The sequence below is a fragment of the Andrena cerasifolii genome, chromosome 7 (genome assembly GCF_050908995.1).
Source record: "Andrena cerasifolii isolate SP2316 chromosome 7, iyAndCera1_principal, whole genome shotgun sequence".
NCBI classification, from domain to species: Eukaryota; Metazoa; Arthropoda; class Insecta; order Hymenoptera; family Andrenidae; genus Andrena; species Andrena cerasifolii.
Window position 1 is genome coordinate 608,404 of NC_135124.1, and position 16,493 is coordinate 624,896.

The 16,493-nt window shown below is 42.2% G+C and overlaps 1 protein-coding gene and 2 long non-coding RNA genes across 3 annotated transcripts in view; 2 read left to right on the forward strand and 1 right to left on the reverse strand.

The window, feature by feature from the left end:
* Cow (Proteoglycan Cow) overlaps positions 1 to 16,493 on the reverse strand; it is a 1,009,917-nt gene that overhangs the window by 472,280 nt on the left and 521,144 nt on the right. The window contains exon 5 of the mRNA XM_076816204.1: positions 5,016 to 5,173. Coding sequence (XP_076672319.1) covers positions 5,016 to 5,173 — 158 coding nt within the window. The remainder of the gene's footprint in view (positions 1 to 5,015; positions 5,174 to 16,493) is intronic.
* Positions 1 to 16,493, forward strand: part of LOC143371251 (uncharacterized) — a 333,517-nt gene that overhangs the window by 122,471 nt on the left and 194,553 nt on the right. The window lies entirely within an intron of this gene.
* Positions 1 to 16,493, forward strand: part of LOC143371253 (uncharacterized) — a 137,986-nt gene that overhangs the window by 77,768 nt on the left and 43,725 nt on the right. The gene's annotated exons all lie outside the window — the stretch shown is intronic.

A 16,493-nucleotide genomic window follows, 5' to 3' on the forward strand; every position in this document is an offset into this window, starting at 1 on the left:
GCCCCGTCGCCCCGAGAAGTTTTTTCATTTATATTAATATCATAAAATTAATATTTCCTTCCTTACCGACAGTCTGTTGTACCACGCTCCAGAGTAGGCACCTTCTTCCTTACCGACAGTCTGTACCACCACGCTCCAGAGTAGCGCACCGTCACCCCGCGGTTCCTCCTCCTCCTCCTCGATGATACCCCCGCACCGTCACCCCGCGGTTCCTCCTCCTCCTCGATGATACCCCCCACCACTCCGCCATCTCTATGACGTCATCCGCCGCCAGCCCGCCGACAAAAAAAACAAATTTTCAAATTTGAGTTTCAAGGTCATGACCATGACCTTGAAACTCAAATTTGAATTAGAATCCCCCTTGTCTTACTACTGAGATTTTTTCGGGGGTCAATGCCTCCCTCTGAAAAATTTCCGACCGTGGGCCAGGTCTGGAGAGGCCTCCGCGGCGGTTCGACCCGGACTGATCCCCTCCACGATTACGGCTTCCCCCACTCCGCGGCTCGTGCGCGCGCAACCGCTCTTCCACTCCCCGCAGGCCCCGCGCCAATGTTTCTCTCTGCCGCGCTCCCCCGCGCGCCCTCACTTCCCCCCGCCCCCGCGCTCCCCTCAGAGGACCTGGTCTAGAACCCGCCTAGTCTTACTACTAACAACGCCTATCAGGCTGAAGTGCGCGCTGCGAAGTCAAAGAGGTCATTGTGTATAAAATCGCTAGGAGCAAGCTCTGCACCGAGACAGCAGTTTCGAACATCAGAACGTCTAATGGCTCTACAATGACTGGCACTCCACCGCCTCCACGCTCCTTGATGCGTTAATCCCGGACGACTCGCCCGCGGACAACACTCAGGAGCAAGCGAGAGTAAGGCTAGAAATTGCCGCCGACCCACCGACGGAAGACGATCCTGTCTTTACTAGGGAGGAGGTTGATGGGCGGTGAAAGGCCTGAAAAGCGGAAAATGCCCTAGACTCGACCGGATAGAGGTTGACGTAGCGAAGCGCGTGTCGAGAGTTTCTCCGCGCGCCCTACTGAAACTCTCTAACGGGTGTCTGGAGCAAGGGGTATTTCGCTCTCGTTGAAAAGTCGGGCTAAGCAGGACCATTCTGAAAAGCCCCGACAAACCTCCAGAAGAGGCAAAGTCATATAGGCCAATCTGTCTACTATCGGTGCTCGGCAAAGCTCTCGAAAGGCTGATTACACGCAGACTCTCGACTGTATTCCTAAGCCAGGGCTACTGCTCTGATCGACGATACGGATTCAGGCCTGAACGATCCACGGAAGACGCGTTGGTAAAGTTCAGGGAATTTATATCTGGTCGATCGGAACGGTACATTCTGGCGCTCTCCTTCGACATTTCCGGAGCTTTCGACAATGTTTGGTGGCCGAGCACACTCAAGAAATTGAAGGAGCGAAGCTGCCCCCGAAATCTTTATAGACTAATGGTCGACTATTTTGCCGATCGGCAAGTTGTTATGGTCAGCAGCTCTGATAGCGTGCGGAAGAAAGTCACTAAAGGCTGCCCGCAGGGTATCAATCCTCGCTCCGAGCTGCTGGAACCTAATCTTTGATGAAGTTCTGCAGCTGCTTTCGAACACCGGGCTCTGCGAGCCCATCGCCTACGCGGACGACCTGCTCGTGTTTGTCTACGGCAACTCGCGACGGGAACTGCAGCAAAAAGGCCAAGAAGCCGCGCTCGTGATCTCCGAGTGGTGCGCCACTCAGAAATTAACGCTGTCTGCGGCTAAGACCGAGATGATTCTCTTGAAAGGTTCCCTGAACAGAGAAAGACCTCCTGCGATAAAGATTTATGGGAAGAATGTGGCACTCAAGCCCACTATCAAGTGGTTGGGTGTTTACATTGACCAAGGAATGGTTATTAATTCCCATGTCAAAAATATATGTGCCAAAGCCGAACGAACGTTTTACACGCTAGCGAGGCTCGCTCGCGCCGACTGGGGATTGAGACATTCGATCCTGCGTACTCTGTATACGGGTCTGAACGTCCCAATCATAGCATACGCCGCCGCAGGCTGGGCGGATCTCCTCGACGCCAAGAAAAGTTCCAAACTTCTCGGGTCGCAGAGGCGAATTCTGATCAGCACCACTAAGGCCTACCGTACGGTGTCGACCGACGCGATCACTGTGATCGCGGGAGAGATACCGGTGGACCTTGTGTTAGCGGAGCGCGCGTTGAGCTATAAAGCCCGGAAAGCAGTAAGCATCGAGATTAGAGAATGTCGAATAAGTCACGCCGAGTTGGCGTCTGGAGATGTCTCCGTAGCCACGGCGAAAGCGAATGTACGGAGAGAGATCCTTGCAATGTGGTAATCGAGATGGTCGGCGTCAACGAAGGGAAGGATTACCTTCCGATTCTTCAAAGACGTCCGGGACCGCCAGGAAACACGCTGGCTGATAATTGACCACTACACGCCGCAATTTCTAAGTGGACACGGAGACTTCCGAGCGAAACTAGAGGAATTCAACTTGGTGGAGGATGGGATATGTGCATGTGGGGGGAACGAAACTTCGACCCACGTCCTTTTCCATTGTCCAAAGCACAATGAGGCGAGAGAACTCCTGAAGCAAGCGGTGGAAGTCAGCGGCCAGCAATGGCCTGTGGTAGAAGCCGGACTTGTATCGAACGACAACCTATCACGAGAGTTCCGGAACTTCGCCAAAACGGTGTTAACCACCAAGTCTCGAACGCAAAGCGCCGTGCAGTAAGATGCTACTCAGCAATGACAACTTGAACGCCGAAAGACCGAAGCATAAATGCTCGTGACTCTGCCTTCGCGTGGCCCCCACTGTTAAGTTCTAGACGGTTTCTGGGTGATCCTCGTCCGGAACGAACTAAAGGAGTCATTACCTCTTAACGAGGACGGTCATCCCTTCTACCCCTGTTGTCAGGGAGAGGAAGGGAGTTTTTCCAAGCTCCTCGTGGGAGTGGTCAGCTAACCACTTCGAACACCTGGAGGTATAAGCAGTAAAATCTGTTCTAGGTACTCTCAAGCTGTGGACTTGTCCCGTGGAAGCTTATACAGAATAGATGTGAGTCGGCCGTGGTGCAAATTGAATCGGACCTTGTGAGGATTCAGGGGTGGTCATCGTCGCACGGTTTACATTTAAACCCTTTAAAATCCTCCTTCCTTCTTACTGGCGCACCTATTCTCCTTCAAAATATCGCAGCATTCACTATTTCAATAAACCAAACCATAATCCCTGCAAAAACATCACTAAAAAACTTGAGGTTACTTTTGACTCCTCCTGGAATCCCCCCCCCACGTATCTACGAAACTCCTTGCTGCACGTCTCCGTCTAAAACTCTTGTATCCATTTAAAAGAATCCTCTCCATTCGTCAAAAACTCCATATCTCACAGTTACTTGTCCTCTCATTATTTGACTATGCCGATATTGTATATTTTCCATGTATCGCTAAATCGACACTTCGCCGCATACAATATGTCCAGAACTACTGTCTTCGCTTTTCGTTCAACACGCGGAAGTATGACCATATTACCCCGCTATTCGCTCAAACAGGTTGGCTAAACATGTCCCAAAAATGGATTCTTCATCTCTGCTGCCTAGTATATAAAGTCCTCTTCACGGAAACACCTCTTTACCTTCGCGACTTAATCCCTTGCAACGCCGACTTCCACTCCTCCAACTCCTGCCAGACGAGAGGCGAATTTAGTCTTCCTACTCCTACTTCCCGCTCCGCTAAATTTCTATAATCTTCTTCCTAATACTATCCGCTCACTTCCCACTCTGCACTCCTTCAAAAATGCGACCAAAGCTTATCTGCTCAACCACACATGGCATAGTGCTAACTAGGCTGATGTGACCTATCGCTGAGTCCTTACAAACGTCTTATTTTGACACTCTACCCCCCCCCCCATTCTTGTTCTCTCTATTCTTCCGAATCTATTTTCGGGTCAGGCATAATAACAGCGATGCTGAGCCTCGCCCTTTCTATACTTTACGTTTTCTAACTCCACGACGTTGTATTGATTATTTTATAAAGGATAAAGACGATTTATTATTATTATTATATAGCTTAATGCATCTTGAAAATCCCTTTGTGAGACATTGGCATCGTCTAGTATAAAAATCAAGAATTTTACCCGACCCCTTTTTCTATCCCAGAGCGATAAGTCCCAGGATTTGCTCGGAAGCGGAAAAATCTACGTCTCAATTATCAAGAAATCTTGATAAACAGGGGCAAATTGGCCAAAAATCAAAAGTAGGGACGTAATATGGGGCAATTGGTGAGTGTACTCGTAGACGTCGGGTCTTTTACTGATAGCAAGCAAACGAGGTGAAAAAATGTGGCTCGCTGGGGCCTCTAAATGTGCTAGTTCTTTAATTCCACCGATATCAGCCTGCCGCACATTGATACAGCTTTGCCCACTCGTTGTATGCTCGCGGTATCATTGGCTGCGAGTTCGGCCCCCAAATCGGTCAGTTGGGCAGCCCTGTAGTAGACAAAGGATACCACCTGTGTGGTAACACTAGTAACGACAGAACAGGCAGTACCTATATTCGAAACAAGTGGCAAACATAAACATTTGTCGACACTGTGCTCTCCTTGAAGCCAAGGTGTGCGTGTGCGTGTGCGCTGCCAAAGACGATGCCTCGAAACGGTAGTCGGCATGCGATATTCAAAATCGAAAGACGTTGAAAGATGATAGCCGCATTGAGACGAGTTTTTTCAATTTAATATTAGTTATTTCATTTTATATTCCAGTTCGTTAATAGTTCACTTAATAAATGGCCACACATTTTCATTCCATTAAACCTAGCGTAATTACAATTACCACAGCTGTGTCAAAACAATAATTATAATAAAGGCACATGTCATACGCCTATGTAACTTAATTGTATAACCGTATAAAAATTTAAGGTAAATTCAACCTGAATATATATGAGCCACTGCTGATGTTGAATCAATACTAACTGAATAGAGATACCTATGATAATGATCAAAACTAGTTCTTCAAAACAAAATATTCGACTTACCTTGGCACGTTTAGTATACTTTAGATACTGGTAATGATGATTGTCATAGTTGAAGTCACGGGGTGTGAACGTAATTTCATTGTTCCGCATAATTTTGCTCGCGAGGGACTTCGGTCGTTGCATCTGCATTTTCTTATTACGTGTGTGCAGGTCGGCCGCTGAAAAATTCGTTTCATGATTTATTAATACGCTGCCTTTCTTTCGTGCAATTCGAGTGGTCAGTGATTGCATTTCGATAAAACAGTAGGGGAAAGGTGTCTAAAACGATCCCCTTAAGGCGTAATTCATATAAAAAATACAAATGCACATTATTTAAATAAAAGTAAAGTAGTTTTTGTAAGTTAGTTTATCTACCCTATTATTGGCTTAGATCAAATTTAGCTACCTGCTCGATTATATTTTTAATTCGTATTTTTGTAAAGGCATAATAAAGGATCATTTTGTACACATAAGTGTAAAATTGATCCCTATGAGGGATCCTTAGATCCCTTGATCTAGGACCGTTTTATACCTACTGATAGTAAATAAGACGAACATTAAAAAGCATTGATTTATTTAAATAAAAATACAAATTAAACTGAGTCACAAAATATGCGATCATAATAAATTCAAACAATTTTTATAAAAAAATCAAATCAGATATTTTTTGGTACATAATCAATGAATATAAATATTTAAATCAACTAACAAACTTAAGAAAATGAGATCAGCTTCACAGACTCAAATTTTTTCACGCACCCCCCGGGAATCGTGGGATCATTTTACCCTACTAGAGAGGGATCATATGACCCTAAACATCCAACTCACATTCAGTGGTTGACTATAACGTCAAATTATTACATTCGGTAACGAAACATACATTAAATTATTGTTGAATTGTCATTAAATTCGCGAAAAAACAGCTGTCACACTAAGCCGCTTATGTCAAAAGTTATACAACATTGAAAAAGACCTTACCTTAGAGAAAAGGCAGTCATTTTGATTTTTCTTGATTATAACACACACAGCCCTTATATTTACATAGCACTTCGTGCGACACCTAACGACATACAAGCTGAACTACATCGATATTAAGAAATAGCAGCACTAATAGCTGCAGAACAGCCTGGAATCATTTTACCCCGAGAGATCGTTTTAGACACATTTCCTTTACTTTATTTGTAAAAATTTTGAGCGGTACAATGTTTGGCAAAATACCATTTCAATTCGGCCACGCCTTTCGAAGAATACTTTCCATATACAGGGTCATCTGTTAAAACTGCAACCTACGCGCGCGCGAACAGACGAAAAGACCAACACCGCCTTCCGGACGCATTTCACTGCAACCATTCTTCACCGGCCCGGCGTTCGGAGGGCTGCCAGCGGCCGCTGGACAGTGTGATGCCCGAGCTTTGAAAATTTTAGGATGGTCTCTTTCAAATTAACGTCGCATAGAGCTATTTGAAATTTCGCGACCCGGTTGAAGAATTTGGGGCCTCCTTCGTATATAACTTGTGAACTATAAAAGAAAAATGAGGTAAAATTATTCTCTCCAAATGATGGATATATTCAAATATTTTACGTTTACTTAATTTTTCTTTTATCAATTTTTTAACCACAATTGTTGTGAAAAGCTTTTACAAACCGTTTATTTGATACTGTATGTAATGCTCTTTTTAAAATTCATGGTGTTGATAAACAATAGGCTAGTTGTATCTGCATCATTAAATTCATAAATTGAGAAATTCATTTTTTATTCAATTATGTGATAGTTCTGCAAACCTCAGAATCTATTGTTCTCGTTTTCTTTTTTATAATTTCATGCTTAATGCAGTGCTTGCATAGATCGGACGTAACGGGTAACTAATAGGACGTGTCTTTGACAGTAACGTTGTTTGAATTTTTCTCTACAATTTTTATGCCTGAATGTTTTAATCTTTTAGCTACTCAACGTCACGCCTATACCGGCTTCCGTTAATGTCATTTTTTGGAACGATGCGCCATTATTATGGCTTTTACACGTAGATGGCGAAAAATCTCTCTGTACAGGGGTATGGCGCCGCGGTCAACTCTGTCGTAGCTAAAATCTTTTAAATGAAAACGGGTACGAAACCAGTCGACACTGTTTTCAAACCTCATTACAGCGATCTAGGGTGCGAGTTGTAAACCAATCATAAAAGCGGAGCGCGCGGCTCGCTTACCTTTGATTTGAAAGAGACCATCCTAAAATTTTCGAAACTCGGGCATCACTGCTGTCCAGCGGTCGCTGACAACCCTCCGAACGTCAGGCCGGTAAATGATTATAGAGGAATGCGTCCGTGAGGCGGTGATGCATTTCGTCTGTTCGCGCGCGCGTAGATTGCAGTTTTAACGGATGACTCTGTTCAGTATTTTTTCGCTGACTGCTCGCGGCTCGGGACCGGCGTTGAGCATTCCTCGTTAAAGGTTGAGTTTCCCAGCCGCGATCGACGGCGGCGGCCGGCAGCCAAATACTAAGCACCGCTCTTATGGAGAAGCATGCATCCGTTTTCCTAAAGGTGCCATTTCCAATGCGCGGCGCGCCGCGGTACACTGGTGCAATGAAAAAGCATTCATCTGTTCTCCTATCTGCGACTTCGACCGCGCGCGGCTGCGGCTGATTGCTACAGTGTATGCAAGTCTGCTCCAGGAGCAGCCTAGGCTACTGGAGAAGCAACACAATGGGATGAGTGTCTGTTTTCCGCCATTATGGCAGAATCTACTAGCCGCTCGACGGCCTACTGGCCACCCCGCGGTCCATCGCCACAATGGAACAGAATCCCCAGAAATAAGGAAACAAGTCAGAATTTAAAAGTTATGGAATTATGTTTTTATATATTTTTTGTAAAATAATAATATGAGGTCTTAAAAACGTAAAAATATCATGGCAGCTACTTCTGCTGTATGTGTAAACATGTGTCAAAGTTTGTATGTTTTTTTGTGCAGAATTTTAAATCGAGTCGTTTAAATTTCGGTGATACAAAAGAAAAATAATTTTTGGGACCAAAATGAGTAGTACCTACCCCATTCTTCAAAGTAATAGCGAATAATTAGTTCCATATATTTCTTTTTCCATAAGAAACCCATTGAAAATATATCAGTATTGGCTGTTTAGTTACTATCCGGGAACTTCCAAGCAAATTTCTTTTTTGTTGTATAATTAACATATATTTAAAAAAGAGGGTTATATTTTCAGTTTTTCTTCCGAAACAGGAAAACCATATTTAAGAAATGTTCCAAAATTGGCACAAAAGTACATCGAAATGTCAGGAAATGAATTTATAAATTTCTGCAAACCTGACCACATAGTTTCTTCGTAAATGCCCATAAAAAAATACGTTTACGTGCAAATTTTTGAGAAATTACGTAGAGCAGTGAAATTGGCAACGTCGCACAATTGATATGTTTAGACATTTAAATAGGGAACGAAGATTCAGATCCATATGAACATTTTTCTGATATTTGGGTTATAAAAAAGGCTCCGAATGAATGCGACGTTGTCAGATCTGCTGCTCCAAATCACTACGCTAACCAATTTAATATTCCATTTTCATATTACAATTAATTATATTAACATTGCACTTTTTAAAAAATATATACATGATGTAAAAATTATTATTATTTCCATAGTATCATACTACTTTATATTTATCATTTATTATCCAACTCTAATTTGATTAGCATACTCGGTTAGGAACTACCTTAAAAGAAACAACCAAATGTCACTCACTTCTTCAATCCGGCCCACTGTGCCGTTGTAAATCGGACTACTATTATACAAGCAATAAGGTAAAAAAAAATGCCTACTAAAATACTTTTATAATTTGTATTGCTTCCGTAAAAGTAGTCCGATTTAAATGACATTTGGTATGATTTTCATCAGAAAAACATAAGGAATCTATTGCTGTCACTCGCTGATAGATATAATAACCAATAAAGAATTTTTTAATACGCTGAAACAAATATTTCACCCTCGACTGTGGGTCGCCGACCTCGATTCCCTAGGGTCGGCCGAGGATTCATACCTGTTTCAGAAATAAAATTTTTTTTTTCTTTATCGTTCCGATATGGAAGTGACACCAATGGATTCCTTATGTTTTTCCGATGAAAATCATATGAAATTTCCTGTAAATCGGACTATTATTAACGAAGACAACTTGAAACTATATAAATTTATCTTTCATGGAATTCCCTTCATGTGGTCCGAATTACGTCGTTCGTGGTGTCAGTTTCATTGGCGAAACATAAGGAATCCATTGACGTCGTTTTTGCAAAGATCTGATGGGAAATGCGGAAATCCTGGACATTTCTGACTTTTTAATGATATTCGAACCCTTTCAAGGGTCGAAACTCATAACATTCGGTGAGGCACGGGGTACCATGCGGCATGTAAAGAGATGTGTCAAAGGACAGACGCCGCTGGAGAATCGCCCTGTATGTAGTATTAGAGTAAAATACAACCTGCTATGACATCCAACTAAATAAATTCTACACCAAGAAGGCTCGAAGCTATTATAAAATCAAAACGCAATCCCACAAATTATTAAAACAAATTATTAATCCAAAAAGTTAATCAGGCTGATCGACCAAGCGTCCGACCAAAGTCACGGTTTATGACCATGTTGTCCCACGAGACGGCGCGGCGGTTAATAGCAGTACCTACGTCCGGGTCCGAACCCATCGTACGTACTAGCCACCGACAGAGCAATATACGGATTAACTCATTGTGAGACTGAAGAATGCCTAAAATTATTAAAGACGGCACTACGTTCTTGACTGCCCTTTAGAAATGCTGGCAAACAGATGTTGTCGAAACGTTCTTGGGAAAATACGAAATTATCGGTCGAAAACAACGAATGAATTCCCGCTTTTGTCCCAACGCACAGTGGGCGTCAATCCCAAGAAATTTTGAATCGAGTCTTTTAAATTTTAACGGATATAAAAGACACAAACTTTTTTGAGAACCGAAATGACTAATATCGTTTTTCGTGAGCAATAGCAAATAATTAGTTACATACATTTCTTTTCTATAATAAACCCATTGAAGAAATATTAGCAATTATCGGCTTTTTAATTACCCTCAGGGAACTTCAAAGGAAATTTCTTTTTTGTTTTATAATCAACATATATTTGGCTTGTTAACTGCGAAAACAAGATTTGGTAATATTTACCAATAATGGAGTAATTACCTGTATTCTATGTCGCACAGTGAGACTGAATACCAACAAAATAGGGTAAAATTCAACAACATCACATTTTTCGCACTGAAATTGCAGAATATAATTAAGGAAGTTCATAAAAAAAGTATTAATATACAACTCATACGGAGGATTTAAGAAAATAACGTCAATAATTTCAATAGAACTAAAAGAATTTGATAAATATACCTACATACTATGGAAAGTGTAGAAATATTTGCAAACCTGTATCCATGTTATCCTATATACCAAATCTGTTTACAAAGTGTTAATACATTCGTACGAAATTATACAATATTTGGGCAACCTTTGAATCGGCTAATTGGATGAAGGGACCCCAGAAGCAAGAAATAAAAGTTTTAAATCGGGTAAATTTGTCGATTAGCATGACCATCACCAATTTCGATGATCCTGAAATATGTTGCAGGGGGCATGATTCTGAACAACTTTTTCCTATACATTTAACCGGCGGTCGGTCTTACTTTCTAAGTTATGCGTACAAAACCTTGGTAAACTTTTTCTCATGGATTTGAAGGGAAATTTTTTTAATCTCCTTATCACAATTGCCTCTCCGCACAGTATTACTGTTGACTTATTCCGACATAACGCTTGCGGGTGCGTAAAGCATGGTAACGAACCGATGTAAGTTTAACTAAAACATAATTTTTTTGCTAAAAAGAGGGTGCTTTCAAGAGCACCTGTTGGGTATGTGGGGGGTTCCGTCAACATCCCGCCAGTGCCGCCAGATATTAGGTTTACAGTATTTCCTCGTCAGCGACTCGATTTTGTGTACACGATACCGACTCTTCGCTATCCCCACCACTTTTGTCTCACTCTTGCCCGGCGAAAGCTAGAGCGAGATGGAACGAGAGCGAGCGAGAGGCACTGAAAGCGAGCGAGGACGGTACGAGACCGACGACGCGTTGCTGTTTTGTCTCGCTCCGTCTTTCGGACGCCTGACACTCTGTCCTTTGCGTGCGCGACGGGCATGCGCGATGGTCGCAAGCGCGTATCGTGGGCACGAAAACGCTTCGCAAAATCTTGACGCAGGCCAGGTTCAAGTCTTTTTTGCGCCCTAGGCGAACTTGGCAATTTGTAATATTTTATTTTAAAGTATATTTTAAACAATACCAGCAATGAAAATACCATTATGCACCTCTTGTCGAGTTTCCGCCCTAGGCATTGTCCTAATTTTGCTTATAGGGACAAGCTAAGCTTACAGGCAGAGATCATTACTACATAGCCAAAGAAAGTACATATATAACGCGTCTTAGACTAAATAAATCATTTATACTTTTGAAAAATGAAATTCTAATATTTTCTACTTTATATACATATTTGTAACAACTATGCCAAATTTCCTAAATGAAAGGAAAGCCAATCTCGACGACCTGCGTACAATTGTATATGAGCTGAGGGGCAGTGGATCGCACGCCGCCGTTGACTACCACTGTCAGCACCGCGCGTTTTGCCAAACTATTTCGCGCCTGTGTTGAAAACAAAACGTGACCTACCACTTCTGTTGATGCTTTCCGATGGAAAAATGTCAGCTGCATCTCGAAGTATAATCAGATTTCCTCCTAGACTCTTTGTTTTGGAAATAAATTGAAAGATGTCTTCAAAAATGTGTGCATTTCGGGTGTCCTTTTCCCTTTCATCAATGTTTAAACATATTTAAATGTGCATAATGCAATAATAACTTATATCTTTGTATTCGGGAAGGTTCATAGAATAATTTGACGTAAAAGGCAACCGAATAAATATTACAGTTTCGTCACAAAAGAAGAGGAGAAATGTTGTGAGTTAATCACCGGAAGCGTGTTTTTCCCTTATACCGAGGAACTGGAATTTTAATCGTGTTTTTATAATAAAAAAATAGACCGAATTGCTTCGTGTTTGGATTCATTTTCGTCGACATACACTCATCAATCCATCGGCAATACTCTCATCAACGTGTAATATTTCATATTACAATCAGTAATATGAAAATTTTCATATTCAATACTGAATGACTCAATTCGCCGTCGACCGAGGGTCTCCCGCTGGTGCGCTATTTCACACACTCTCGGTTTACATCGTTCAGTCTCCTTGTCAGACGGTTCGGGCGAGGGCCCTGACAGGGTTCAGTTTATTAGTTGCTAACTACTTCCACTGCCACGGTTTGTGGAGAGTTCCTCGGTCACGAATTTTTCTCGGTAACCCGGGAAGACAGTGTGACGTAGCGTCCCAGCAAAGGGAATCGAGCGCGCGGCGGTGCGACTGGGAGTGAGCGAAACGAGCGCCCGGCGACCGCGACCGAACCGAATTAGGCCGAATCACGCTGGCCTCGCGACGCGTCAGCGCGATGACGCTCATTCCCCACCGCGTCGCGAGATCGCGTCGATTTCTCGCAACTGTTTAATTCCGGGCATCGGGACATAAATCACTACCAGTCTGCCTGCCGGGATGTTGCCCGGTACAAGCGATCTGGAGAAATCCGAGTAACCGACCGATCCTATGATCGCCGCCATCCCGTTCCACTATCGAGACGACTGGAAGCTGCCCGGTCTCGACACCGTTCCGGTAACGAGACGCCTAGAAGCTGCCCGGTCTCGATTCCGTTCCGATCAGGTCGAGTTTCTTAGCCGCGATCGGCGGCGGCGGCGGCGGCGGCGGCGGCGGCGGCGGCGGCCAGCGGCGGCGGCCGGCGGCTGCGGCCGGTGGCCAGCAACGGCGGTCAGACTCCAGCCGCGCAGCGTTCAGAATCCCACTTGGGTTCAAGCGCACTTGAAAGGGTCTATGGCCGAGGATTCATACCTGTTTCAGAAATAACTTAATACTTTATTCTTTATCGTATCGATATGGAAGTGACACCAATGGATTCCTTATATTTTTCCGATGAAAATTATATGAAATTTCATGGAAATCGGACTATTATTAGCGAAGACAACTTGAAACGATATAAATTAATTTTTCATAGAGTTTCCTTCATATGGTCGGAATTACGTCGTTCGTGGTGTCAGTTTCATCGATAAATATAAGGAATCCATTGTTGTCGTTTTTGCAAAGATCTGATGGGAAATGCGGAACCCCGGACATTTCTGACTTTTTAATAATATTCGAACCCTTCCGAGGGTCGAAAGTCATAAAATTCGGTGAGGCACTGCGAGGGGTTGTCCTCGTCACAGGGGTACCATGCGGCATCTAAAGATATACAGGGTGTCCCACTAAGGAGTGGACAGCGCGATATCTCTTAAAGTATTGTCGATAAAAATATAAAAAAAATAGGGAATTGCATGGTTCGAGGGGGCCCATTTATTAGCGCGAACGAATTTTGTTTTCGATTATTATTTTAAAAGATACGATGGTCAAGTTCGGTTTTTCAAATGGAACTATTTTTTTTGAAGACCTGAGTTGATAGTGCGTTCCAAGACAAATTCAATAAGCTTTAATGTATACACTTTATTTCCACTGGTTTTTAAGATATTGCGCTTGCAAATTTACTGATTTTCACTGCAAGAAACCCCTCTGGAATGGCAAAAACCGGGGGCGGTCTTACTGGCGCCACGGGTGGCACTGCCTGTTGAAATGGATACTTACCTGCCAAAGGTCTACGCCAGAAATGGCAGGCCCAAAGGCTGGACAATTCTTTTCCGTCAGAAATGCTACTTAGGTAGGTACATCTGCGGTATCGAGAAGCGCATCGTTACTTTTATTTCGCACTTGCTTCTACGCTCGGATGGCCGGTTCTTTTGGGAGGGATGCAAGTTGGATTGGTTAGGTTAGGAGGAGTGAAAGTTGCTAGACTAAATTTCAACCATAGGGAGCAGATTGTATCAGAACCAATCCAACTTGCATCCCCCCAAAAGAACCGGCCATCCGAGCGTAGAAGCAAGTGCGAAATAAAAGTAACGATGCGCTTCTCGATACCGCAGATGTACCTACCTAAGTAGCATTTCTGACGGAAAAGAATTGTCCAGCCTTTGAGCCTGCCATTTCTGGCGTAGACCTTTGGCAGGTAAGTATCCATTTCAAGAGGCAGTGCCACCCGTGGCGCCAGTAAGACCGCCCCCGGTTTTTGCCATTCCAGAGGGGTTTCTTGCAGTGAAAATCAGTAAATTTGCAAGCGCAATATCTTAAAAACCAGTGGAAATAAAGTGTATACATTAAAGCTTATTGAATTTGTCTTGGAACGCACTATCAACTCAGGTCTTCAAAAAAAATAGTTCCATTTGAAAAACCGAACTTGACCATCGTATCTTTTAAAATAATAATCGAAAACAAAATTCGTTCGCGCTAATAAATGGGCCCCCTCGAACCATGCAATTCCCTATTTTTTATATTTTTATCGACAATACTTTAAGAGATATCGCGCTGTCCACTCCTTAGTGGGACACCCTGTATATCAAAGGACAGGCGCCGCTGGAGAATCACCCTGTATGTAGTAGTAGAGTAAAATACAACCTGCTATAACATCCAACTAAACAAATTCCACACCAAGAAGGCTCGAAGCTATTATAAAATTAGAAGGCAATCCCACAAATTATTAAAACATTAAATATTTAGATTATTTCCGTAATTTATGGATCCTTTATTTAACTGTACGAATACGTCCTACGAGTCTATTTCCACACGTTAATCAGGCTAATCGACCAAAGCGTCTCGTCAGAGTAGCGGTGTATGACCATATTGTTCCGCGAGTCGGCGCGGCGGTTAATAGCAGTACCTACGTCCGGGTCCGAACCCATCGTACGTACTAGCCACCGACAGAGCAATATACGGATTAACTCATTGTGAGACTGAAGAATGCCTAAAATTATTAAAGACGGCACTACGTTCTTGACTGCCCTTTAGAAATGCTGGTAAACAGATGTTGTCGAAACGTTCTTGAGGAAATATGAAATTATCGGTCGAAAACAACGAATGAATTCTCGCTTGGCTCCGATCCCGCTTTTGTCCCAACGCACAGTGGCCGTCAATCCCAAGAATAGAGAAAAAATTCAACATGCCACTTTTTCCAATCAAAATGTCGAATCTTATGAAGCTACTTTATAAAACACTAGTACTGCATGTGAAAAAATCGATAAAAAGATTAAAACATCATCGTTTGTATTGCAATGAGAATATTTCGAGCGTACAATATTTTCTTTACTTTTTAAAACCTTTATTTCTGCCATCTTGGGTCCCATCACCCAATTAGCCGATTGGAAAGTTGCCCAAATATTGTATAATTTCGTAGGAATGTATTAACACTTTGTGAACAGTATTTGGTACATAGGATAATATGGATACAGGTTTGCAAATATTTCTTCACTTTCTATAGTATGTAGGTATATTTATCAAATTGTTCTAGTTTTATTGAAATTATTCACATTACTTTTTTTAAATAACGTGAATCCTCCGTACGAGTTGTATATTAATAATTTTTTATGAACTTCCTTAATTATATTCTGCAATTTCAGTGCGAAATATGTGATGTTATTGAATTTTCCCCTATTTCTTGGCATTCAGCTACACCGTGCGACATAGAATACAGGTAATTACTCCATTATAGGTAAATATTGCCAAATCTTGTTTTCGCAGTTGTAAAGCCAAATATATGTTGATTGTAAAACAAAAAAGAAATTTCCTTGGAAGTTCCTGGAGGATAACTAAAAAGCCGATAATTCTGATATTTCTTCAATGCGTTTCTTATGGGAAAGAACTGTATGTAATTAATTATTTGCTACTGCTCACCAAAAACGATACTACTTATTTCGGTTCCCAAAAAAGTTGTGTCTTTTATATCATCAAAATTTAAAAGGCTCGATTCAAAATTTTCCATAAGAAACAACATACAATCTTTGACACGTGTTTACACACAGATGAGAAGTAGCCGCCAAAATATTTTTCCCTTTTTTAGGAGCTCATATTATTAATTTACAAGAAATGTATAAAAAACATAATCCCATAACAAATACATATATATATACAGGGTGTCCCAGAATTGAGGGACATCCCAGAACATGCAATATCCTGATGCAAAAAGACATCAAAAAGTCCTTAACCGTTTTGGGATCTGGGGTTTCGTTTTCGAGATATTAAGAAAATAGCCCGACCAATCAGAGCGCGTGACTTCCGCTGGTTTGCCAATTAAAGTGAATAATGAATAAAGGATAAAAGGATGAAAATCATGTGTAACGTAAAAAGACGAATACACAGTTGTTTTTTTTTTTTTAAAGAATCGAAAATAATAATTATTTGGAATGAGAGGATAAGGAACACATAAATTTCCTTTTTTAATAACCTACAAACGAAAAGGTAT